Source organism: Polypterus senegalus, chromosome 3 (assembly GCF_016835505.1).
Source record: "Polypterus senegalus isolate Bchr_013 chromosome 3, ASM1683550v1, whole genome shotgun sequence".
Classification (NCBI taxonomy): domain Eukaryota; kingdom Metazoa; phylum Chordata; class Cladistia; order Polypteriformes; family Polypteridae; genus Polypterus; species Polypterus senegalus.
This window is the reverse complement of record NC_053156.1, coordinates 271,651,561-271,678,449: the sequence shown is the minus strand read 5'-3', so window position 1 is coordinate 271,678,449 and position 26,889 is coordinate 271,651,561. Positions and strand designations below refer to the sequence as shown.

The window sequence follows — 26,889 nt, the reverse complement described above, 5'->3', positions numbered from 1 at the left end:
ATTAAGAAATATGTCACAAGATATTTAGTATGATTTCTGCCTAACACAGGGAAACATGATGCATGATCCAGACTCCATTTGTTATGTCGAAAAATATGAATAATGCTGATCCATCCTGCTCCTGCACCAGCTTTGTCAATCAAGATCATGGTGGGGCAGGACCTTATCCTAGCAATACTGGGCACGAGGAAATTATTAACTATGGATGGTACGCCAATGCACTACTGGTCACACTCATATTTCAGACTCTCCAGAAAACATTACACAAAGTTGTATGTACAAAAATAATCCATACAGCACACTAGCTAAATAAATGACTGACGCACGGCAAATCTGCAGTCAGTGACTGGGCCAAGAATTGACTTTCTGCAACTTTAAACGGCCTGCTCTGAGCTGGACTCACTACCACTGGCATAGAATGGTCAATAAAATGAGAGTGGCTGAGGCTGCTGGTGCTGGGAAGATATAAAGGATTCTCATTTAATAAACACTACGTGTGTGAACAGGGAGGACAGGAAAGCCACTATTAATGTCTGACAGGTCTGTTCATGTTGCACAACGTGTAGCTTACTGATCAGAGCCACCTGAACCAACAGCCTCCCGATAGAAGTGGTCACTGCAGAGCAGCATTTCAAAGCTAATGTGTATCCAATGATGCTAAATTAAAAAGCAGACCATGAAGCTAAATTAAAAAGTAACGCCAACATCTCCAGAAAAGCAGCACTTGCTGTGTTGAGTGAATTACTCTGCTTTTTTTCTTAGGGAATATGAATTCCACTGTTTTTCCCTCATACGTCAAAACTGATATGATATGAAGTGGAAATAGTGGCGTGCATTTATTTGTATGGTAATCTAAACAGATGCAGAGCTGCTTTTTGGTGTTCATTAATTTAACAGTGCATGAAACAGCACCACTCAAGGACATTATATTTGCATTCAATACAAGTGACAATCAATAACAATACAACTAATCAAATATTTACAGTAAGGACAGAAAAGGTCACTCACAAAGGGACAAAAGCAGGTTTTTGACAGGAATTTAGAAGCTTCAGCACAGATGGTGACAATTATCACCTTTGAGGAGGAGATTTTCAAGTCTGGGTTGCAGGTAGCTACATGGGGACCCTATACATGGTACTTTATTTTGTGCAGACACCAATGTGTGCAGAGGCTGAAACACAGAACGGTGTCTAAAGGAAATTGGCTATTCAGTCATTGAAAAAGAGATAATTAAAGACTAGAATGTAACTTCCTGACAGCCCATGGTGACATGTCACAAGTCATTTTCTGATAGCGTAGTTTTATACCAAAGCCCAGCTTCTACGTTATATCTTAAGTGCACTTTGATAAAAATTCATCTAAAGTCAACTTCACATAGACCTTCATTTCTTGGAGTGTGAGGTGTATGGGAGCATGGTGTCTGCAGGTTCCCTATGAAGACAATAGTTGCACTCTGTGTTTAATTACAATAATTGTTTTCCACTTTCTTTGTTTGGGCAGCATGGTGGCACAGTGGTAGCACTGCTGCCTCGCAGTAAGGAGACCTGAGTTCGCTTCCTGGGTCCTCCCTAAGTGGAGTTTGCATGTTCTCCCCGTGTCTGTGTGGGTTTTCTTCCCACAGTCCAAAGACATGCAGGTTAGGTGTATTGGTGATCCTAAAATTGTCCCTAGTGTGTGCTTGGTGTGTGGGTGGGTGTGTGTGCCCTGCGATGGGTTGGCACCCTGCCTGAGATTTGTTCCTGCCTTGCGCCCTGTGCTGGCTGGGATTGGCTCCAACAGACCCCCATGATCTTGTGTTAAGATATTGTGGGTTGGACAATGACTGACTGACTAAATTTCTTCATTTACTTTTCCAATTCAGAAATAGCTAACAATTTGTGTCTCAACGAAAAAAGATAGCAGTGTCTTTCAAATTATGAAGAAGGCTTTATTCCTTGCTAAAAATTTGCTGACAATAATTTGTTGATGATAAGTGGGACAGGTCACAGTAGTGCAGTGGTTTAAGCTGCTGTCTCCAGGGACGTTGGAGAAATGGCATGTTGCATGCTTGTTGGACACGCAAGTAAGAATTTCACTGAAGTTTGGACATCTGACAATAATAATAAGAAAAAAAGGCAGGCTCGGCCATGGGATATAACCTCAGCATGCTGGAGGTCGAGGCAAAGGAGAGAATGAAAATAAAACTGAGTGCCATTATGAACAATGCTGCACATCCCCTCTCGAACACTCTACCACTGAAGACTTTCAGGCAATGAATTATTCAGTAGAAGTGCGTCAGGAAATGTTAGGAGGGCTTCTTTATTCCAGCAGCAATACGCGTGCATTATGCAGCACCGTAGCTAAGACTGCCAAGTCTTTCTTTCTGTTAAATTTTTTATTTTCTTTTTAGTCATTCTGATGTATTCAGACCATATTGTTTGTGTATATATATATGTATTTATTTATTTATTTATTTATTTATTTATTTATCTATTTATAAATGTATTAAATATAAAGAGTTTCTGTAAAAAGCCAATTATATGGGGACCAATAAAGATCTATCTATCTATCTATCTATCTATCTATCTATCTATCTATCTATCTATCTATCTATCTATCTATCTATCTATCTATCTATCTATTACATAGTGTCTTTCATTCTATCTATCTATCTATCTATCTATCTATCTATCTATCTATCTATCTATCTATCTATCTACTTCAATTCAATACACAGTACAAAAACTTCTATACAAATACTTCAATACAATCTAATGCTACATGAATACTCTTGACCAACATTCTCGATAGTACGTTTTTATTTAAATATAGACATTAGTCACCATTTTTGCCTTTTTGTTTACATTACCCTGGCATTTTTAACCATCACAAACAGAGACTTTTGAAAATGCTCTCCAGAATCTTTCAGAATATTTCTGAAAACTCCAATTTGTTGTTGTAATGTAGATAGGCAAAACCATAGACTCAAACTGGAGACTTGGAGATGCAAACTGTATTCACACTCTGATTTGTTTGTGCTTATTATGTAGCCGTTCCCTGACTGGATCCTGCTTGTTGTAATGTCTCATTAGGGTAGGTGGAAGGGATTGATGAGGTGGAGTTCAGAGGGTGTTGGTCATGAATTCTTATTTATTATGGGCATGTTCATCTTTCTGTCTCTCTTTCTCTCTCTCTCTCTCTATATATATATTGTGGTCCCCGGCCGGGATGCCCAGGAGGATCGAAGGAGGGCTTGTGCCTCCTCCAGACCGAGAGGGGGCGTCCGTCCTGGTTATGCTGGGGGCCTCGGGTTAAGGGCTTGGAAGCCCAGCCCTGTAGGGACCCGTGGCCACCGCCAGGCGGCGCCCCGGTGCCTGGATATCCCAAGAGCCCAGCACTTCCACCACACCAGGAAGTGCTGGGGGAAAGACTTTGGAGGACACCCGGAGAGCTGCCGGGAGGACAGCCGACACTTGCTGGGGCGTGGCCAAGGGAAGAATGCTGGGAACACCTGGTGCTCGTCCGGGAATCATATATAAGGGGCCGCCTCCCTTCAGTGAGCAGTGGATGTCGGGTGGAAGTGGACAGAGCTGGAGAGAGGACTGGAGGCGGCCAGGAAAGAAAGGCACAGAGACTGTGAGCCCTGGACTTTGGGGAATCGGTGCAAGAGGCACTGGGGTTTTGTGAGCACAGTAATATTGTAAATAGTAGTGTAAATAAACAGTGTGTGGTGATGAACAACATGTCTGTCTGTCTGTGTCCGGGCCAGCGTTCACAATATATATATATATATATATATATATATATATATATATATATATATATATATATATATATATATATATATATATATATATATATATATATATATATACATACACCATTCAATAGAGTAAAAGGTAAAATTCAGTTAAACATAATGTGCTATTGGTGGTAATAAATAACAGAATTTACTTTGTCAACTGAACTACAGCGATGTTTTTGTGTTACTAAGCGTCAGTACATGTCATGGCTTTTTAAGCTTCTTCCGTATTCGCTGACATTTAAACCCGTATATCAAGGTCTTTGACCACATTATGTAACCACAAACTGTTGTTGCCAGGCAGTTTACGCACATACAAACCACACGCTGCTTAAGGACCACGAGTTACAAAATCAAAAATCACGCAGGGAGCAGCTGGCACCTTGCTATCTTATGGCGCATTCTCATGATGATGACAGTTAGGTTTTGATTTGAAAACATTGTAGCCTTTTGTTTTCCTTAATTAATCTAATTGTCCTGTACCACTGCTTCAGTTGGAGGATCATGCATAAAACAGTGAAAGCGTGCTTTTCTGCATGTGCTAATTGTATGGTTTGATGAGAATACTAATAATCAGATATGTTCATCTTTCACCAAGAAGTATAGACAATTTATTTATCTGCAGTGTGCTTTGCATGCACACCACTTAACCTCTTTTATTGGCTTAAATGGTGTGTTTGAGTGTAACAGCAGACTCAGACCTCAACAAGAATTAGTTCATAGTGAAGTGATCTGTTGTTGAGATTATGTGTCAGGACACTGGAGGCAACCATGTGGTCCAGTTTTTTTTTTAAAGTAAATTTGCCCCAGCGTCATGTTGTGAACAGATTGAATCACACAGATATAGTAAGCATGATTCAAAAGCTCACCTTTTCTCTGACCTTGTTTTTCCAATATAGGATCACAGGCTGGCAGAGACTATCCCAGCAGCAACAATTGCAAGACAGAAACCAAACCCACATACACCTGCTCATGCCAAGGCAAGTTACTGAAGTGTCACTAGTCCACCTGGCAGCATTTTAGCAGAAATTAGAAATCTACAAAAATAGGGCATAGGAAGAATATTCACACTCCACAAAGAAGACAATCAGCTGGGAATTGTACCCATATTGCTACTCTAACACAGTTTAAAGAGCAATATAAAAAAAGGCACATGGAAACTCTAGGATGTAATTTTAATTGCTCACACGTTTATTTAGCAAGTACAATGCTACACATGATTACAAAAATACATCCATACTGCCATCCATCTATGCATTTTCATAACCCGTTTATCCAGAGCAGGATCACTGGAACTCTAAAGCCTATCCCAGCATGCATAGGGTGCAAGACAGGAACAATTCCTGGACAAGGTGAACAGATAGTCACATACACACACACACACACACACACACACACAGAGGCCAGTTTAACAACACTAATTCATTTAACCAGCATGTCTTTGGGATGTGGGACTCCACTACTACTAAGAAAGCAAAGAGAAGGCCCTTTTTTACCTTAGGAGACAGCGTTCCTTTAATTCCTTCAATCTTCTATATCTCTATGATGGCCAGTGCAGTTTTCTACACTCACTTCAAGAGAGGCCCACCAAACCAACAAGCTAATTAAAAGAGCACACTCATTTATGGGAAGCATTCTGGACCTCCTAGAGGTCATAGCAAAGGAGAAAATTTAAACAAACCTGAGTGCCATTATGAACAGAGCTGCACATCTGACACACTAACACTGAGGACTTTGAGTTAATGAATTATTCAGCAGAAGTGTGTCAAAAACACATACAGAGGTCCTTTATACCAATGGCAATATGCTTTTATGATGCCTCTCTTGGTCTGGGACTGCCAAGTCTGAAGTTTTTCTTTCTTTCAGATTATCTATCTATCTATCTATCTATCTATCTATCTATCTATCTATCTATCTATCTATCTATCTATCTATCTATCTATCTATCTATCTATCTATCTATCTATCTATCTATCTATCTACTTCAGTGGTTCTCAACCTATGGGGCAGGCCCCACTAGGGGTCATGAAGTAACAAAAAGGGGGACGCAAAGATGTGAAAAAAAGAAAACAAGAATAAAAAATATGAAAAAACCATCTGTTGAAACCAAACCAAATTAACTTAAACTACATTCTGATACTAGAACAATAAATATAGAGTTAGATAAATGTCGATAAAAGTTAAGTAGGTATAATAAAATATGCATCTACATTTCAAAAAAATGTTTGGGGGGGGCGCAATTAAAACTGTTATGAAAGCTCAGGTCGCAAATACTTAAAGGTTGAGAAACGATGGTCTACTTCAATGCAATACACAGTACAAAAACTTTTATACAATCTAATGTTACATGAATACTCTTGAGCTACATCCTCGATCGTACGTTTTTATTTAAATAGAGACATTAGTGCATTTTTGCCTTTTGTTTACACTACCCTGGCATTTTTAACCATCACAAACAGAGACTTTTGAACATGCTCTCCAGACTAATATATTTTTGAAAACACCAACTCTTTACTGTAATGAGGATGGGTGAAAAAGTAGACTCTTGGAGATGCAAACTATATTCACACTCTGATTTGTCTGTGCTTATTACGTAGTCCTTCCCTGATTGGATCCTGCTCATTATAATGTCTCATTCTTTGATTGGTCAGCCTTTATGGAAGAAAGCCATATTCCAACATAGCAGACATTGGAAGAATTGCTTTCCATGGAGATTGTAGTGTTACTCACATGCACACAACTAAATTGCGCTTTGTACTGTGTGGTGGATGACCAGGGCCCTTACCCAGCTGGGAAGTCTCGATAGTGGAAGGACCAGGGGAGAGAGCTTGTTCAAGGCATTACCTCCCCCGGGTGGCAGCGGTGCCACAGATTCCAACAGGGCTCCTTGGGAACTGGAGTTTGGAGCAGCCCTGCTGGGTTCTGTGGGCACCGCTAGGGGGGTCTGCAAAAAGGGTTGAGCCCTGTTTGCAGCACTTCTGCCACACCCAGGAGTGCTACCGGAAGAAAGTCATTGGACACCTGTCTATATGGAGTGTTCACATGCTCACTTGATCTGGACGAGTATTTAACAGGGTACTGTAATTGAGTTTTACTCCCACATCCAAATTGGTCCCACATGAGTAAGCGTGGGCATGGTCACTGCATCTAAGGGTTGTTTCTCACTTAACACTGATGTTTCTGGGATGTCTTCTGACTTGCATGGTCTAAAATTGGAAATAACGTGTTCATAAAGTGAATGGATTCTATGTTTTAATAACTAATCAGTGTCTTTTGGGAGCAGCTGTGAGGCATCACTACTACTAACTGTGCTATTGTGCTGATACATTTTTATATTATTAATTAATGCCTTTTACATTTAGAAAATGTGATGTCACAATCATAGAGGTGTGGATTGAACCACAAATCATTTCAAATTCTATTGTCTTTTCCATTAGGCCTCACTGTCCACATACAGTATATATAAAACCATGAATGCAATTCCATTCCACATGTAAGTCGGTAATGTCTTGTACCCATAGCCTCAACATGGAAAAGACACATAAGCAAGGTAACTGTATTGATTATGGATAGGCTTTAGGAAACTTTAAAATGCACAACCATGTGAGTTAAAGGAGATCATCGGGAATCCAGCTAGCTGACATTGCTGTTGCCAATACTCATAAGAGGATCATGCCCACCTCAAAAACATGCACAAAATCCAAAATCTACACAGTATGCTTATATTTTAAATATATTTATGCCATTTCAATATTTATTTAAACAAAAAAGTTGAGTACATTAGTCGTTATTATACTGCCACCTTATGCAAGGTTGTTTCCATCTCATATTTCCTGGGCTACCCTCTGATTCTTCACACCTCTTTCTTGGACTAAGTTGTTTCAAAAATTACAATTTTTTTTCCAGACATTCTTCCTTCTCCGTACTTTATGAATTTCATGAAGGTTTGACCTGCACATTACCTGCTTTCTTACGCATTCATTGACAGACGCTACACTGTGTATTTGCCATTTGATCAGTGAAATGAGACATGCTGCTTACTGCACTTACTGAAATAAATAATAAACTTTCTTTTTTGTTTTACTTTTAAGGTGCCACAAAATCATACTACAACCCTTTAAAACCAGGATTCTATATAAGCTGTCAAACATTTTAATTAAATTAGCGCAAGAAATCAAGAACTGAAGTAAAAGCTCCTTAATTTCCTGACAATTTGAATGGAGCTGTTCCATATGTAAAAAGATGAGTGTGAGTGTGAGCATGGGGGTGTGCATTGGTGGTGTTTGCGTTTGACTTGAAGCCCACATTTCCCTCAATTGAATTAAAATGTTAGAATCACCTTTCAGAAAATCAAATTTATGAGATAATGCTTTACAAATATCAGGGAACATCTTAAAAAGATACACTCCATTGCAATAGGAGAGAAAAATACTTTGGGCTATGCAGGCTCAATAATAAACAGCCACTACAGAGGAAAAAGAAATGCTCTGAAGCAAGTTTTAGTCGATTAAAAATTGAATTGTTTAAGTATTCTATTCCATTTACTGCTTGGTGGGGGAAATATGATTTAAGACTTTACTTCTTATGAATTATTTATAGGACCTGCTGTTGTAAAGAGAATTTGTATGACAACTGAATTAAAGGTAAACCTGATTTAGCTGTTCAATAAACTAGAGTGGTAAATAGAGTAGTAAGATAAAGATGTAATTATCTCTACTCTTTATTAACTTGATATGTACAGTACATATATGTGCGGATTAATGCTTTTCACATATTTCTTAAAAGAAAAGTTCTCATTATGCCTTGTGGTGTTTAAACCATTGAAATGTTAAGCTTATCTCACATACTTCCAAAGCAGAGCATCTAATATGTAATAATCTTTCAGATTTGAACTCATTTATTTCTAGTGATGTGTGAAATGAATTGTGTGATAATTTGAATTTGCAGTGAAAACACAGTGCTGGTTCCTGCCTTGTGTCCAATGCCAGTTATAAGAATGCACAGGTTTTCATTTAAATTGTGAAATTTGATCATTTTAGTGGCACACGGTGCAGACTTGCTTTCTGTTTATGACCAGTGCTGCCAGTATAGGCTCTGGGATCTGATGATCCTGTACTGGAGTAACAGCCTAAAAAAAAAAAATCGTGATTGTGTTCCCCTCGACTTTCTTGTATACTGACACAGAGGAAAAGGTCATCGGGACCAATTCCAGATATGCAATATTTCTAAAATATCATATGTCTTTGTTTCTCATCATAATTAATTGATAATATTGATACACAATCATTTATCTCTATTTAAAATCAAACTTTATATTAAAATTATATTTTCACACTTAGGGAGGTAGAAAACGGTGGTAGATTTTATCATGATTACATATGCATTGCCTGGATTACATGCAAAAATAAAAGAGTTATAGTCACCTAAAAACACAGAAAAAGTGTTAGAATTATATAATATTTGTTGTAATAAATTTCTAGTTAAAACTGCATTTAGCTACATTTAACTATGATAATGATGGTGGAAATAAAAAAAAAATAATCATAAAATTAAACATGACGGGACGTAGCAGCTTATTGTTCCCATTACAGCTTTATATTTACTTGGCATGTTCAATGTTTACATGTTATGGTTAAACTGATGATGTATAAATTTAAATAAAATTAATAGTAGTTATTGACAGAATATCCATTATATTGAATAAAGTTTTTAATATTGTGTATACATTTATATTTCCATGATAAAAAAAAATTTGAATGGTTGTTTAAATAAAATACTACATCTTGTTGAGTAATTTTTCTCAAATTTCATACTGTATCTGTTTGCTTTTTATCCATATAAATATCTATACAAAATCTGAATCATCAATCAGCAATTATAACTATAGTTTACTTGACAATTTGTGAAAGTATTCAGTTAAAGTACCACTTCTTGTTGCCGGAAGTGGCCCAAAAGTTGATAATATTCCTTATTTTTTGATATAAGGCAGGTGTACAAAATCTCACTGACCGAGGTCAAAGCGTTTTCGAGTTATTGTGTTTACACACAGACAAGACATACTTTCCAAAATGTTTATTTCAGACTCAGGAAGGTCTAAAACATCAAGATTCATCAAAAACTCGAGGTCAAATTTTTTCACGATTCCTATACGTTCTCTTTAGTATGTATACAGAAAGTAATGCTGAGCAAACAGTTTAGGGCCAAACTAAATTCCCAGTGAAAGGCACGATGTGGCATAGTGGTCAAGGCTTTGGACTTCAAATCCTGAGGCTGTGTCACTACTGACACTGTGCCACCATTAGGAAGTCACTTGACCTGCCTGTGCTCCAATTGGAAAACACAACGAAATGTACCTAATTATACATGTTAAAGGTCATCATGGATCAAGGCGTCAGCCAAATGAATAGCTGTTTAATCTGTGTTTCACTTTGCAAAAAAAAAAATTGCCAGATTTTTTCTTCTCTTACAGTGAAACTCATGTCATTCACAAAAGAAGAAGGGCACTTAGCACCTTTTAAAAAGAGTTTCCATGCATTAATTCTGTGTGAACGTGCTTGCCATTTAACATGCAAATAAAGACCTGTAGTGAAAGAATTGTTAATAATCGCTATTAGGGTAAGGCGTTGGCCAGGTGGTGGGGGTTTGTATGTAATAAGCTTTCCTGTGGAGAAAACACAATAAACGTGCATGATAGTGCAATTTGGTGTGTCATTGTGTAAAACATATACAGCATATCACATTTTTTAAAAAACACACTGCAGTGATCTTAACATCCATCCATCTATTATCCAACCTGCTATATCCTAACTACAGGGTCATGGGGGTCTGCTGGAGCCAATCCCAGCCAACACAGGACACAGAACAAACCCCAGGAAGGGCGCCAGCCCACCACAGGGCACACACTATGGACAATTTAGAATCGCCAATGCACCTAACCTGCATGTCTTTGAACTGTGAGAGGAAACCCATGCAGGCCATGCAAACTCCACGCAGGGAGGACCCAAGAAGCGAACCCAGGTCTCCTATCTGTGAGGCAGCAGCGTTACCACTGCACCACCCAGTGATCTTAACAAGAAGCATAAATACAACTGATTCAACTGGTGTGGCATGTGAAGAGTGAACAAGGCTTTAAAACCCCAAAATCCTCTCTAGTGAGTTTCGCAATTGTGAAATTGGCGGTAAAATGAATTTCAGTGTTAGTTTCACAAAACTGTATGCAAATTGAAACGTACATGTTTCGCTCATCACTATTTATTTCATTAACGGATCACAGGTAGTATATGGTTGAACCACGCCATAGTGCAAGGTAGGAAACAGCCTTGTTCTTCCTGCAATTGGCCTATGGTTATGAGATTGTGACTCAGGAAAAATAAGACTATATTCTATAAAGTTTGGCTGTATTTTGCCCAAGAGATAACTTTTAGGTGCAATGGCAGCATTATTTAATTTTCTCTTTTTCCTTTATTATACATGTTTTGCTTACAGTGTGCAGGAGAAACGAGGTAGGCCCCTTGAAGTGACATGTCCCACAGGTAAGTACATAAGTCAGTGCAAAGCTGCAACCTTTTAGAATTTGACTTAATATGGGTGGGGACTGCATGTAAGTACGCTCGTCATCCCATCCAAGGTTAGTCTCCACCTTATGCTCAATACGTTATGCTGAAGATGACTTTAAGCAGGTAAAGGGTATAGCCTGACCCTCTACTGGAGTAAGCATTTCTGGAAAAATGACCTGATGGTTAAATGCCTTGCATCAGAAGTGAAAAGGTATATAGTTAAGATTAAGCAATTACCATTTGGGTGGCATCAAGGTCAAATAAATTTTATGAAAATAAAATACAATATTTCACAATGAAAGGAAGCCATTCAGACCATCAAACTCGCTCGAATTAGCTAACCAGCAAGTTGTCCCATTCAGGCATTTTTCAGGAGATGACAGCATTTGCACTTGAGCTACAGCCTCAGTCATTTGTTCAAAACTCCCACAACCCAGTAGTTGCAATAAGAGCAGATTTACGGCTTGTATGTTGTAGATTTACTTCTCCGCACACTGTGTTCAAAGCATGCAGCTGCTGCTGTTACCTGTGACGTAAAGGGCCAAGAACAGACCCCAGGGAGAAAGAATTACAGCAACAGAGGGCTAGCAAGTGTAAACAGTGGCAGGAATCACTGGCCATATTTTTATAAGGTTGCAACTCTGCATCTAGATTTAAAAACCAATGGATTCTTTTTTAATATTAGAGTGTACACCAACATTTTTGCAAGATGCAATGATGTTCACTTTGAGCACATATTACAGCATAAACCCATAGGTCCATCTTGACATCATGTGTACAATTTACATTCTAGTTTTCATCTCTTGTATATACACCAATCAGCCACAACATTTAAACCACCTGCCTAATATTGTGTAGGACCTTCTTGTGCCATCAAAACAGCTCTGACCTATTAAGTCATGGAGTCTACAAGACCTCTGAAGGCGTCCTGTGGTATCTGGCACCAAGACATTAGCAGCAGATCATTTATGTCCTATTAATTGTGAGGTGGGGCCTCTATGGATTGGACTTGTTTTTTCAGCTCATCCCACAGATGCTCAATCGGATTGAGATTTGGAGAATTTGGAGGCCAAGTCAACACTCTAAACTCTTTGTTTGGTTCCTCAAACAATTCTTGAATGATTTTTGCAGTGTGGCAGGGCGCTTATCCTGCTGAAAGAAGACACCGAAGTCAGGGAATACCATTTCCATGAAGTGGTGTAAATGGTCTGCAGCAATCTTTAGGTAGGTGGTGCAAATCAAAGTAACATGAATACCAACTGAAGCAACATGCTCATGGTCACACACAGTGTCAGAAGCAGGGTTTGAACCAACAGCCTCATCTAAAGCTTTAACTACTACACCACATGGCCTTCCTCAGTTGAGTCTAACCTGTACATAGGAATGAGGGAGGAAATCTGAAGTTAATGGAGGGAAATCGAGGCAGAACAGCAGCAGTACTAATCACCTTGTCACGCTCAATCAGGCCCACACTTTCTACGGTGCAGTCCACCACAAAGTTATTTTACAAACCTCACAGGGATTCAAATGCAGTGGAGGATGTCTCCCTGTGTTTACTTGTTAGATTTCCAAAGAGCCTAGACAAGTTAAGCATGCTCTATACCCATTAAATTTGGAAAATAAAGTGGACTACTTCAGTGGTTACTTACAACTGAGCCAGATGATGTCACTTATCAACATATGAACACAGATTTCTGTCTTTTGGAAGACACCCCCACACAAGTTGAGTACAAGTTTTGCACATTTTGCAGTTATTTTATACATTTTTTGTACAGTTAGAGCTGAGGCAGGCTAAATGACTTGGTCAGCATCACACAAATGAGTCAAAAGAAGGGGCCGATCCAGAAGAATTGAGGTTTAAAGTTCAGTGCCATAGTCATTAGGCCACACTGCCTGCCATGAGGGCTACGCTATGAAGCCAATTACAGTGTATTTTTGCTACAAAACCTCAAAACAACAGAAAGTCTGAACTGGGAAAGTTTTATTTCTCACAAAATTCTAAAAAAGAAACAAACACACTGTAACAGAAACAAAAGAATCAATCCCATGGGTGCGTCTCTGACAACAACAAATGCTAATGAAGGTATGTGAGTGAATGTGTGTGATGGACTTGAGGCAGAGCCACGCCAACAATAAGACAATAGGCCTTATTTGATTTTTTGTTTTTATCTCGATCTGTTTAAGAGAGGGTCACAGTTGTGTCTTTTAATGTATCAAGTATTACTGCATAATGTGGCAAATGAGAGCAGGAATTTGTGGATTTCTGATCTTTTTATTTTTATTTATTTATTATTTTAAGTAGGAATTTTTCTAAAGTGCAATCACAGACTGACACTTCAGTATGCAGATCTTGCCAGCATGAATTAGGAGAAGATCGTGTTACTTTGTATGTTAGCATACATATTAGCACAGTTCAGTAAATGCCAGAAATAAAACCATTAACGACTCAAGAGGTTTTCTACGTAAGGGTCAGAAAGAAAAGTTCAAATTAATCTGACAAATCAAAGAATCAGAGCAGAACAATGCATCTGTTGTTCCTGCCAGATAATCCTCTCTGTCTTTTTCACAAGTCTCCTGATGTTTGTGCATCTTGCAGACTGCCCTTAATCCATGGGAGTTGTGGAGAGCTTCCAAACTCCTCATTTTCTGTCAAAGTAAGGCTGGAACACTGAAGACTGTAACCTTTAGAACATTAGAAGAATATGGACGAGAACAGGCCATTCAGCCCAACAAAATCGAGTTTTGAAAGTCCCTAATGTCTTACTGTCTCACACACTACTTGGTAGCTTATTCCAAGTGTCTATCATTCTTTGTGTAAAGAAAAACTTCCTCATGTTTGAGCAAACTTTACCCTTAACAAGTTTCCAAATGTGTCCCTGTGTTCTTGATGAACTCATTTTAAAGACACAGTCTAAATCCACTGGACTAATTCCCTTCATAATTTTAAACACTTCAATCATGTCACCTCTTAATCTTCTTTTGCTTAAACTGTATAGGCTCAGCTCTTTTAATCTTTCCTCATAATTCAACCCCTGTAACCCTGGAATCAGCCTAGTCGCTCTTCTCTGGACCTTTTCTAGTGCTGCTATGTCCTTTTTGTAGCTTGGAGACCAAAACTGCACCCAGAATTCCAGAAGAGGTCTTACTAGTGCATTATAAAGGTTGAGCAAAACCTCTGTGGACTTGAGCATAACCTCCTTGGACTGTGGTGGTAGGTTTTGTACAAACAAACATGTCTTAAAGCTATGAGGTGATGGAAGTGCAGGGCTTCTGATTAGATCAATTTTAACAATCAGGTCTAAGGTGAGGAAGAAGAAGGAAAAAAATTCTGCAAAAACCCCATGTAGATATGAAGAGAGCATTGCAAGTTCCACACAGACCATGAGCAGGAAGAATTTGAACTCCTGGGGCTATGAAACAGCATCACTAACCACCATGTCTATTTTAAGACAATCATTATTATAACTAGTGAAACATGCTGACCTACAGTTCTAAAATAAAATGTTATATTATGCAAAATCGTTGAATATCAGGAGCATATTAAGTCATAAGTGTTCAGCTTGGACCAAGATCAAGGTTTTAGCCCCATTAGATTGCAGGTAAATTTGTAACAAATGCACAGACATAAACATTTTATATATAGAGACTACTAAAGTTTGAATTGCATTACCTAAAAGTTTTTGGATTTCCAGGACATAACGCGTCAGAAGCTTTCAGTGAAGACCAAGAACAAGGTATCTAGCCCATTAGTTCACAAGTAATTGCTTGACAGATGGACAGATATTAATATTTTATATATATAGATTCCAGGTACCTGAATGTTTTATGGGATGTGCACGTCCCAAGAATGGATTTGAATACTGTTAGGTAAACATTCAGAGTTATGAATAGCTTTGTATATCAAATTTCATTTTAAGTTTGTTTGGTTCATCTTAGACACAAGCATGTCACATCATTCTTAGTGTAGACAATCATATTGAACTTAACAGAATAAACAAATTCACAGCACCTGCGAAAGCAACATGCTAAGGACCAGTATAAATTTTAATTTTAGCATACATAAATTATTCAACAACTCTATCATTTATTAAACGATCCTTACATTAAAGCAATTTAAAAATCAGAGCTCATCTTGAATGGGTGATTTTGCGAGAACATCCCAGAGAGACACAACAGCCATATGAAATCCTTCCATGGATGGGTGAAGAGGGAGTTACAATTTGCTTTTTGTCAGATTTGTTTCTTTAAGAGCTGTGAGCATTACCCTGGCTTTATCTCTCCACCCCATGAAAAGCGTTCCCTCGCTTTGCTAATCTAATCTTTCTTCTCTTCTAATGATCATTCAAAGTTCTCCTTTACTAAACATTGCACATTTCTGCATCAGAAAAAGCAGCAACAAAATGAAAATACGGCTCAGAGAAAAAAGAAAACGTTGCAGCCCGGCTCATGCGGTCAGTTACAATGGGCATGATCCCAGTTAAATATGTGCTGCTTTTCACAAAGCGTTCTTAAAACCAGGAGAAAAGACCACTGACCTTTTTTCGCAGCAAACTCTTTCTTCAACTCTTTCTGTATCCCTACACATCCAAAAAAGCCAGGACCAGCTCAATATGAAAGGAATTTAAACAAAAACACTGAAACAATCGCTTCGCTGCACTCATTTCTTTTCTTCAATAGCTGAACTTTTGCACATATGGATTGCATTCCCTGAGCAGCTGGATTTAAGCAGCGGTGCAGACATTGCCTCCAAACAGAGCTCTACTCTCAATCATTAACGAGTACAGAAAGTCTGACAACCATTAACCCCTTCAATCGACTGTGAATGTTGTTCTCACCTGACCAGGTGACACAAGGGGTCATTCTAATTCAGAGGGAAGGGGAGGGGACGTGATGGGGCGTTAAGGTCATGCTAAACAGCACCACTTTGAACTGGTTGAAAGCCAACTTTTTATTATTAGAATTCTATAACAAAAGCTGTCCCAACACTTTGTTCCAGAAGTATGAACTTACGTGTTTATTTTGGATCAGTCCTCCACACAGGCTCCCAAAACGTTCTGTCCATGGCTGTTAATAAGCTCCAGATATATATTTATTTACATTGCAGCAGACTGGGTAAACAATGTAAACTTCAAACTGGTATCAACACAGACAAACACAAGGGGCATGTCGGCATTAATTCATCTGGCTGAAAGCATTCATCTTCAGCAGAACAATTTAGAGTACTGAGATAAAACAAAGAAAGTCTTATGTATGGTAATCCCTACAGACAAAGTGATATGATGATTGAATCCAGGTGGAGGTCGGCGTATGGGCACTGGTGGTGAAGGTCAAAGGCTAAAGCCTGCCACTGATTAAAAAGGGTGTGGATCATAAGCAGTGCCCGAGACAATGACACTAATGGAGGTCGAACCAGAAAAACTACAACCTGCTCTGCAGCTAATTTATGGCACACAGTTCTAAAAAAAAGATGTTTGTACGTCCACCTTCACTGAGGGGTACCAGGTCATTCTAGACTTGCCAGTCTGTGCCATGTTCTCCAAAAAGACACAGAATCTTACAGTAACCAGCCCTCCAGAAACCTTGAATTGGGTTTAGTGGATCTGAGGATATTATTTTATGAGACTTTTATTTATCACAAATTTCAGGAAAAAGGTTGGATTGAGAAGAAATGGTGGATAATTAAAATAGTGGATACCATATATACTTGCGTTTAAGTCCTCCCGTGGATAAGTTGGGACTTAATTTTATCGTATAATTTCCAGTATCTTATAATGTTGGTCATATAAGTCGAATGAGGAAAACTGACACTATTGGTCCAAGAGATTATGATATGCTAACGCCCACCTGAGAGAGTAACCGCGGAGCACACTGCCTTTTTTTTCTATGTACTGTATTGTGCCTACGTGACCACACAGTAATACCTGAACTATTCCGAAGCGACGTTTGCACTGTTTTGTGTTTTTGTATCTCACATCCTCATACACTTTTATCGTAAGAGCCTTTATCTACGATGGAGCGTTCGATCAGAAGAAATATGAAGCTGGTTTTAAATTAAAGATCATTGGTAACTGCGCTGCTGCAACAAAATTAGATGCATCTTAGAAAGTGATGCAAGATTGGAGGAGGCAAGCAGATGAAGTGTCGCATTTTTGAACGGGCGTATAAGTCGGGTCTGATTTTATTATCAATTTTTCGGGTTTTAAGACCCAACTTGTACGCAAGTATATATGGTAGTTGTAGCCATTAATATCCTAAAAGTACTTTAATCCAAAATATTCCACAAATATTAAATCTGAAAGCCTCTGGCTCTCCAAAACCATGCATTGTATTAAAGAGACTGGAGGAATACTAATAATAATAGTCTACTTGTAGCTACTAACGTGCCGGGTTAGTTTTATTCAGCATATCCTCCGATATAAATGAGTAAGTGGATGGGGAAACGTAGCAGAATACAACTTTGAGCCACTGATATACCACATGTACTTTTATTTAAGGACTCCTGAAATACAGATGGGTGGAAAAGTCAAAAGTATTTGACACTACTTTTATGATGAATTCTTAAAAACAAAGACATATTTAAAAAAAGTGGGCAAGTAGTTTTGGGTGATGTAAGCTTGGATGTGCTTTCATCTGAGGGGGATCCTCAACATGAAGAGGCGGTTGTAATTGAAGGATGAGAAAATGAATAAATAACCTGAATGCTTTTATTCAGACATGTAACGTGTATGTTTGTCGATATGCTTGTATGCATACATGATTCCTTATTAAATTAAAAAGCATATTTAAGCAGAAAATACTTTCTGATTATCAATGTCTTACTTCACTGAAAATTTGTTTCATATGCTTTTCTTTACCAAGAACTTTAACTTTTGCACTTGAGGTTCTGTTAGACCAAGCAACAAATTCTTTGCCATGTGTAAAAACTGGCCACGATAAATAAATATGGAAACATCTAAAGTCTGCCAAGCAACGGAGATGGAGGAAATAGTACAGTGCTTGCACACACAAATGTAGTATGAAAATGAATGCAGTATTACGGTTATAAACACAAACTGCATCAGCTTTAAAATCTGTGTTCTTTACACGGGTTGTCCATTTTGCAGTTTCTGGTCTGTCATTACTACTATATACTTATAAACTGCATTTACTTCTGCATGTTACATAGCTGTACAGTATAGACCGACTGGGAATATACACCCAAGATTCAAATTGGTGAAATCTAAAGTGCCATCCAGGACCCGCACATGGATATACAGACAGAGGACTCCAGCTTTTAGCCATTAATATCCCACATATACTTTTCTCCACACAAGCATCTAATCTCGTTGGCTTCACTTTGGCCTAGATAATCAGATTGGATAGACAGATTGGTAGCCCAATGGATGAGAGGATAAATGAACAAATTAAAAAAATCAAAATGAATAGTCCATACAGGACTTCCATATAGGGCGGCACCGTGGCCCAGTGGTAGCGCTGCTGCCTCGCTGTTAGGAGACCCGGGTTCGCTTCCCGGGTCCTCCCTGTGTGGAGTTTGCATGTTCTCCCCGTGTCTGTGTGGGTTTCCTCCGGGCGCTCCGGTTTCCTCCCACAATCCAAAGACATGCAGGTTAGGTGGATTGGCGATTCTAAATTGGCCCTAGTGTGTGCTTGGTGTGTTTGTGTGTGTCCTGCAGTGGATTGGCTCCAGCAGACCCCCATGACCCTGTATTCGGATTCAGCAGGTTAGACAATGGATGGATGGAGGGACTTACATATAAATAACACTTTAGTGATACTGCAGGAAATCACTCAGCAGTCAATTTTACAATATAATATGAGTGTTTGTATTTGTGATCATAAGGGGTGTCCACACCTCTGACACAGTTGTTCTGGGTGCAGACAAGAGAGTTTTATTTACAGAGTACCTTTTCACAAGTTCTTCACACTCCACTGTCTATTACTTCTCTCTTCCTTTTCTATTCCTCCACACATTCCAGATGAGTATCATCTTCCTCCACCCGACTTTGACTCCCTGAACGAATGGAGGAGTACTTCTGGTGTCAGGACAAGGAGGAAGCACTCCCAGGTTAGGCGGGATCCCCATATAGTAGGGACAGCCCTCCCCTGCAGCTCCCCCTGGTGGCACCCATGGAACAATGCAGGGCTGTCCCATGGAACTGCGATTCCCAGCATGACCTGCAGATGCATGAATTGGCATGCCAGTCCAGGAATGATGCCACCCATTGTATCAGGGAAACATGCACTCTTGGGTGCTGTCTCCTCCTGTCTATCCATTATTTCGCCCTCCATGACAGGTAAAGGCATGGGGTTCATCCCGGCTGTACCCCCATTCTATCACATACTGCACAATAATACAGAATCAAGTACATTAAGTTAAATTGTTTTGATAAAGTACACAAATAAGTGCAGAGTAAAATGAACACGAGATTGAAAAAAAAATGTAATCTTATATTTAATATGAAACTAAACGCCTCGGTTCAAATGAAGTAGACAAGCTGCAAAGATGGGCAGACTGGTCCAGGGGTGGCTTAATGCCTCTATACACGTCCTCCTTTACAGTTCTATGGTGGTGTGTGTTTGTGTTTGTGTGTTCATTTCCTTCTCTTCATCATCCAGCATGTGCTGTGGTAAACCAAACAAGCTGTCAGCTATCCACACCTATAAATTTCTTTGAGTGTGTGTGTATGCATTTGTGTGTACACTTGCTTTTGCTTCTGTTTGTAGATTTATGTATATTTAAATACTTTGTTTCATTTCAGAAATTATGTATATCAGAACATTTTCTTGCAAATTTTTACAAATCAGTGAGCCTGATCCCAGGAATAAATGGAGCAGACTGGTTAAGTTAAACAATTTGTATGGCAGTTATCACTGGTCAAGTTTTTTTTTTTTTGAGGATATTTAAGTAAGCACTGGTCCAAAAGCAGTAGGCCTGAAGCCCTTAACAAGACAAAAACAATGCAACTTGTTAGAAGACAATAGGTCAGTTTTTACAGACGTTATCTTTGTACATATTTCTCGACATTCAGAGTGGATAGCTTGGAAACTTCATGTTCTAAACTGTTCTGTCTTTGCTAGGATGTAGTAATGCAAAAAAAAATAAATTGCAGTTTTAAGATGTAAAAAGCAATTTAGATTTTCACACACACATACTAGACGCGATGCTAAGATCAATCACTCAGTCATTTGATAACCTGGTTGGTCCTGAACAGGGTCATAGGGGTCTGCTGGAGCCTATCCCAGCTAGTATAGGGTGTAAGGCAGGAACAAACCCTGGACAAGGGTGCCAGTCCATCACAGGGCAAACACACACACAGACTAAAATCACACTAGGGCTAATTTAGGATTGCTAATTCACCTGCCTTGTATATCTTGGGGAGGAAACCCACACAGACACAGGGAGAACATGCAAACTCTGGTCTCCTTTACTGTGAGGCAGCAGTGTTACCAATGAGCCACTGTGCCGCTCCTGAAAAAATCAGTCAGTCAGTCATTACCCAACCCACTATATCCTAACACAGGGCCACGGGGGTCCGCTGGAGCCAATCCCAGCCAGCACAGGGCAGGGCGCCAGCCCACCTCAGGGCACACACCAAGCACACACTAGGGGCAATTTCGGATCGCCAATGCACCTAACCTGCATGTCTTTAGACTGTGGGAGGAAACTGGAGCACCCGGAAAAAACCCATGGAGACACAGTGAGAACATGGAAACTCCACGCAGGGAGGACCTGCTGAAAAAATCAACTAATCTCAAAATTCTGCGAATCATGGAACCAACATTTGAACTTAACTTGATGGTGACTTTTTGACCCCATCACCAAACTTCTGTTTACATGGAAGTAAAAAACCGTGAACTTCTAGTATGACCCATTACCATTCCGGTTGCTGCCTCTCTGGAGAATGTCTGGGTAATCAACAATAAATAGTGGACTCTAGCTTTTAGCCATGAACTTTTATATACAGTAATCCTCCATTTCTGTTAGTCTCTTCATTCCAGCTCTTGATAACTCTATTCTAGATAAACCAGTTTAGAAGATGGATGGATGATGAGCGAACAGAAAGATGAATCCTTTTAAATGTAAGCTCCTACATGTACTCTTAGTCATTAACATTACAAATGTGCTATCGTCCTTAATAACATTCCATTTCCTTGAAGAAAGGCCCTTCTCTTGGGCACAATGGCTATAATAATTCTACAAGGCTGCAGGAGCTGATAAATGTACAGCACTGTACTTCTGATTTAGACCACCTGGCGCTTTCCACTACCAAGATTAATAACACGTCTGTGAAGTCACTGCTAGATTTTCTTAAAGCCTGGCATTTTTTGAATAGCCTTGGATGATAATTAATTGAGTTATTTATTTTTGATACTACCATCCCCTTAAATCTCTCCCTATACAGGGTGTCCATAAAGTCTGTGTGCAATTTAAAACAGCTGTAACTTTGTAAGTATATGTGACAGAAAGAATTCGTAAAAAAAGTATTAGAAAGCTTGATGTATCTAGAAATGATGCAGAATTACTTTTTTCCTCAACTTGAATAATTAGGACTGATAGAGAATACAGTGTTTCAACAAGATGGTGCTCCTTGTCACTTTGCTTTGCATGTTAGACAGTTTGTACATGAGAAATTCCCTAACAGAGGGATTGGAAGAGGTGGACCATTGTCTTGCCCTCCACGTTCGCCAGATTCGACTCCATTGGATTTCTTTTTATGGGGACATGTGAAAATTAATGTTTATTCAACCAGACCTTGATCTTTAGAAGACTTGCAAGCCAGGATAACTGATGTGATTGCTGGTATTACTAAAAGTCAGCTTGAAAATGTTTTTCCTAGATTTACAGAACCGTATTACCTTTTGTATTAGTAATGAAGGTGGAAATTGTGGTCAGCAACACAGGAGCTTCGCAGGGGACTGTACTTTCTCCGGTTCTGTTCAGCGGTCCTGTTCAGCCTATATACATCAGAGTTCCAATATAAAAGTTCGCTGACTACACTGCTATTGTGCGCTGCATCAGGAGTGGGCAGGAGGAGGAGTATAGGCACCTAATCAAAGACTTAGTTAGATGGTGCGACTCAAACTACCTACAACTGAACACCAGCAAAACCAAGGAGCTGGTGGTGGATTTTAGGAGGCCCAGGCCCCTCATGGACCCCTTGATTATCAGAGGTGATTGTGTGCAGAGGATACAGACCTATAAATACCTGGGAGTGCAGCTGGATGATAAATTGGACTGGACTGCCAATACTGATGCTCTGTGTAAGAGAGGACAGAGCCGACTATACTTCCTTAGAAGGCTGGCGTCCTTCAACATCTGCAATAAGATACTGCAGATGTTCTATCAGACGGTTGTGGCGAGTGCCCTCTTCTACGCGGTGGTGTCTTGGGGAGGCAGCATAAAGAAGAAGAACGCCACACGCCTGGACAAACTGGTGAGGAAGGCAGGCTCTATTGTAGGCATGGAACTGGACAGTTTGACATCCGTGGCAGAGCGACGGGCGCTGAGCAGACTCCTGTCAATCATGGAGAATCCACTGCATCCACTGAACAGGATCATCTCCAGACAGAGGAGCAGCTTCAGCGACAGACTGCTGTCACCATCCTGCTCCACTGACAGACTGAGGAGATCATTCCTCCCAAACACTATGCGACTCTTCAGTTCCACTAGGGGGGTAAACGTTAACATTATACAAAGTTATTGTCTGGTTCCTGCATTTTTATCATTCTTTAATTTAATATTGTCCTTTATGTATGCTGCTGCTGGAGTACATGAATTTCCCCTTGGGATCTATCTATCTATCTATCTATCTATCTATCTATCTATCTATCTATCTATCTATCTATCTATCTATCTATCTATCTATCTATCTATTTTGAAAATTCAAGAAGAGTAATAAAAATGTAAGTGTTTCTTCTTTCTAATCTTTTTTACAATTTCTTTCTATCACATTTAGAAAGTTACAACTATCTTAAATTGCACATGGACTTTATGGGCGCCCTGTATATTGAATTCCAGGAACTGGATGATCATAGGGAGTGGAAGGGGGTGGCTGCCTGTTTAAGGTGGAGGGGAACTGTGATGGGAAATTTTCATTTATTTCAGATTTCCTTGTAGTTTTCAAATACGTTTATAAAAATATAAGGTCAAAAACATCTCAGGCACACCAGCCTTCTCCCATTCTCACTCAAGGCCTTCCCTTCCTATTTACATGCTGGATCCAGGAAAAGCTTTCAGAACGAAATAAGATAAAAGGGAACCCCGCTGTCATAATGTGCCTGAAGGGCCCACGCCTCCTAAGGGCGCACTTAATTCAAGCACTTCCTCGATGACGCCAGAGTAGCTCTGAGTGCTTCATTGAACAGTTTTAATAGAAGAGTCAACCATGAGAGTGAGGACCCTATTAATCATCTGTCAGCAGCAAGCACTAAAAATTAAAAAAAAAAAAAACTAAAAACAAGATCATCTGATTTCCTACAACAGACTGGTAGCTCTGCTATAGGAGAGAACAGTAGGATATGTTACTTTATCTCACTCACACTTCATGTAATGTAGCAAAACAGCAATATTAGTGAAGAAAGTAAGGAAGGTAATATCATAGCAGTGATATGATGCTGAAATATCCCACACAGTTTTCATGAAAGCAGTACAACTGAGAAACGATCTTTCTTCTGTCCTTCGTGTAATGATACAGGCTACCATGATGGAAGAACAGCTACAAATGTGCCATGGATTTTGTTTTAGCTCTTCAGTGTGCATATATTAATAGCAAAACTAGTGCTTCATTTTCACTCACTTCCACCACAATATAATGTCAACCAGTGAATATTGAATTTATTTTCTATCTAAATGTGCTACCCATCTAAGTAATCAGAGTTAACGTTTGCAGTGAACCATGCAATGCATGTTTCTCTGTTATATGCCAAATGGTATGGAATTCATAAAAGCAGTGTTAATGTTTGTGATACGCCATCTTTTGGAATGACATAGACATAGCAACCAGATGGACACACAGACACCTAGCCCTTATTAAGGTGGTTTCGAGTGAAATGACACCTGACTACTTAGGAAATACATGAACTGCTCAACATGAGATAAAGAAAATACAGAAGCCACTCAACCTACAAATGAAATCAAGCTTATAGGAGTTTAATTTCTACACCATACAGGTCTATGCTAGGTCTGTCACAATGGCCCAGTGGGTAGTACTGCTGACTCCCTGCTCCAGGGTCTTGGGTTAAACTCTGGCCCGTGTGTTTATTTGCTCCTGTTTTGTATAACCTTTCTGCTCCAGATATGCCCATTTCTGTCACACATCACAAAAAGCATATAAGTTAGCTTATCTGACAACTCTAAATTGGCCCATTGTGACTTGGTACCTTTGGCTACACAACAATGTCCCTGCTATGGTTTGTAACTCATAGGAATGAAAAATCAAAAAAGAGATCTCCTTAATATCTTGTGGTTTCTCCTAGACAAGAGTAAAGTCATAAATACATAAAAGTAAGACATTTTCTTTTTGTCTCATGCTTTTCAGATTTTTCTCCTGGGAAAAAACACCCCGGTATTCTATTAGTTTCAGCAGAGATTTCAGAAAAGTCACTCAATGGACTCAGATTTTCCATTGGTGTTGCAGTGTTAGTACCTCCCTGCGTGGAGTTTGCATGTTCTCCCCGTGTCTGCATGGGTTTCGTTTGGGTGCTCCGGTTTCCTTCCACAGTCCAAAGTCATGCAGGTTAGGTGCGTTGGCAATCCTAAATTGTCCCTAGTGTGTGGGTGTGTGTGCCCTTTTGGTGGACTGGCACCCTGCCTGGGATTTGTTTCCTGCCTTACACCCTGTGTTGGCTGGGATTGGCTCCAGCAGACCCATGTGAACCTGTAGTTAGGATATAGCGGCTTGGATAATGGATAGATTACGCCTGTGCTCCACTTGCAAAAACATAAGAAATGTAACTGGTTGTATCTCAAAAGTTGTAATCCACCTTGGGTAAAGGCATCAATCCAATAATAAGTAAAAAAAAAATATAAAGTCTTGAAAGTAATTAAAAGAAGACTAGAAAGAGATCAGATCACAAAATATTATATACAGTACTTTTCAAACCAAATTCTCCATGTTGACTCCTTTTACCTCAGTTGTATGTCATGTTTCCTTTTTGTTTAAAGCTATGTCTCTTAAGGAATTTTAGGAGAAACATCTGCGTCAAAGCTGGTTCTTACATTAAAAATAAATGAGAATGTATTTTAAAGTCACATTATCCATCAAAGATCAAATTTGAGCCAGTAACATTTTTCTATTATGGGACGGGATGTTCTGGAAAATTGTAGATTTGAAGAGATGCCACAGACAGCTTATTTTCCAGATCTGTCCCCAAGGAATTACCACCCATTCCCCAATCTGAACTAATACCTTCATTGGGCACACAGTGACAACGCTGAAGACATCAAGTGAGCAACAGAAGAACAATTGCACAGGTAATACAAAATATTTTGTATGAGTAGCAAAGAAGAGCTGTAAGGACATTGCAACAAACATATTTGCTTTCAAGGCAACTTTCATTTTTGGCTTTTGAACCATTGCTAACTCTTCTCAATTCTGTTTTGTTTTTAGTGTCCAGCTATGGCACATATTGCCACTGCTCCACAATCAATATACACTCACCTAAAGGATTATTAGGAACACCTGTTCAATTTCTCATTAATGCAATTATCTAATCAACCAATCACATGGCAGTTGCTTCAATGCATTTAGGGGTGTGGTCCTGGTCAAGACAATCTCCTGAACTCCAAACTGAATGTCAGAATGGGAAAGAAAGGTGATTTAAGCAATTTTGAGTGTGGCATGGTTGTTGGTGCCAGACGGGCCGGTCTGAGTATTTCACAATCTGCTCAGTTACTGGGATTTTCACGCACAACCATTTCTAGGGTTTACAAAGAATGGTGTGAAAAGGGAAAAATATCCAGTATGCGGCAGTCCTGTGGGCGAAAATGCCTTGTTGATGCTAGAGGTCAGAGGAGAATGGGCCGACTGATTCAAGCTGATAGAAGAGCAACTTTGACTGAAATAACCACTCGTTACAACCGAGGTATGCAGCAAAGCATTTGTGAAGCCACAACATGCACAACCTTGAGGCAGATGGGCTACAACAGCAGAAGACCCCACCGGGTACCACTCATCTCCACTACAAATAAGAAAAAGAGGCTACAATTTGCACAAGCTCACCAAAATTGGACAGTTGAAGACTGGAAAAATGTTGCCTGGTCTGATGAGTCTCGATTTCTGTTGAGACATTCAAATGGTAGAGTCAGAATTTGGCGTAAATAGAATGAGAACATGGATCCATCATGCCTTGTTACCACTGTGCAGGCTGGTGGTGGTGGTGTAATGGTGTGAGGGATGTTTTTTTGGCACACTTTAGGCCCCTTAGTGCCAATTGGGCATCGTTTAAATGCCACGGGCTACCTGAGCATTGTTTCTGACCATGTCCATCTCTTCATGACCACCATGTACCCATCCTCTGAAGGCTACTTCCAGCAGGATAATGCACCATGTC

The 26,889-nt window shown here is 39.5% G+C and overlaps 1 protein-coding gene across 4 annotated transcripts in view; it reads right to left on the bottom strand.

The window, feature by feature from the left end:
* plekha6 (pleckstrin homology domain containing, family A member 6) overlaps positions 1–26,889 on the bottom strand; it is a 327,603-nt gene that overhangs the window by 164,609 nt on the left and 136,105 nt on the right. The window contains exon 1 of one of the 4 annotated variants that reach the window (XM_039749187.1): positions 15,873–15,975. The exons of the other annotated variants lie outside the window; for them this stretch is intronic. Coding sequence (XP_039605121.1) covers positions 15,873–15,922 — 50 coding nt within the window. The 5' untranslated portion in view covers positions 15,923–15,975. Of the gene's footprint in view, positions 1–15,872; positions 15,976–26,889 lie in introns of those variants that run through there. 4 annotated transcript variants of the gene reach the window in all.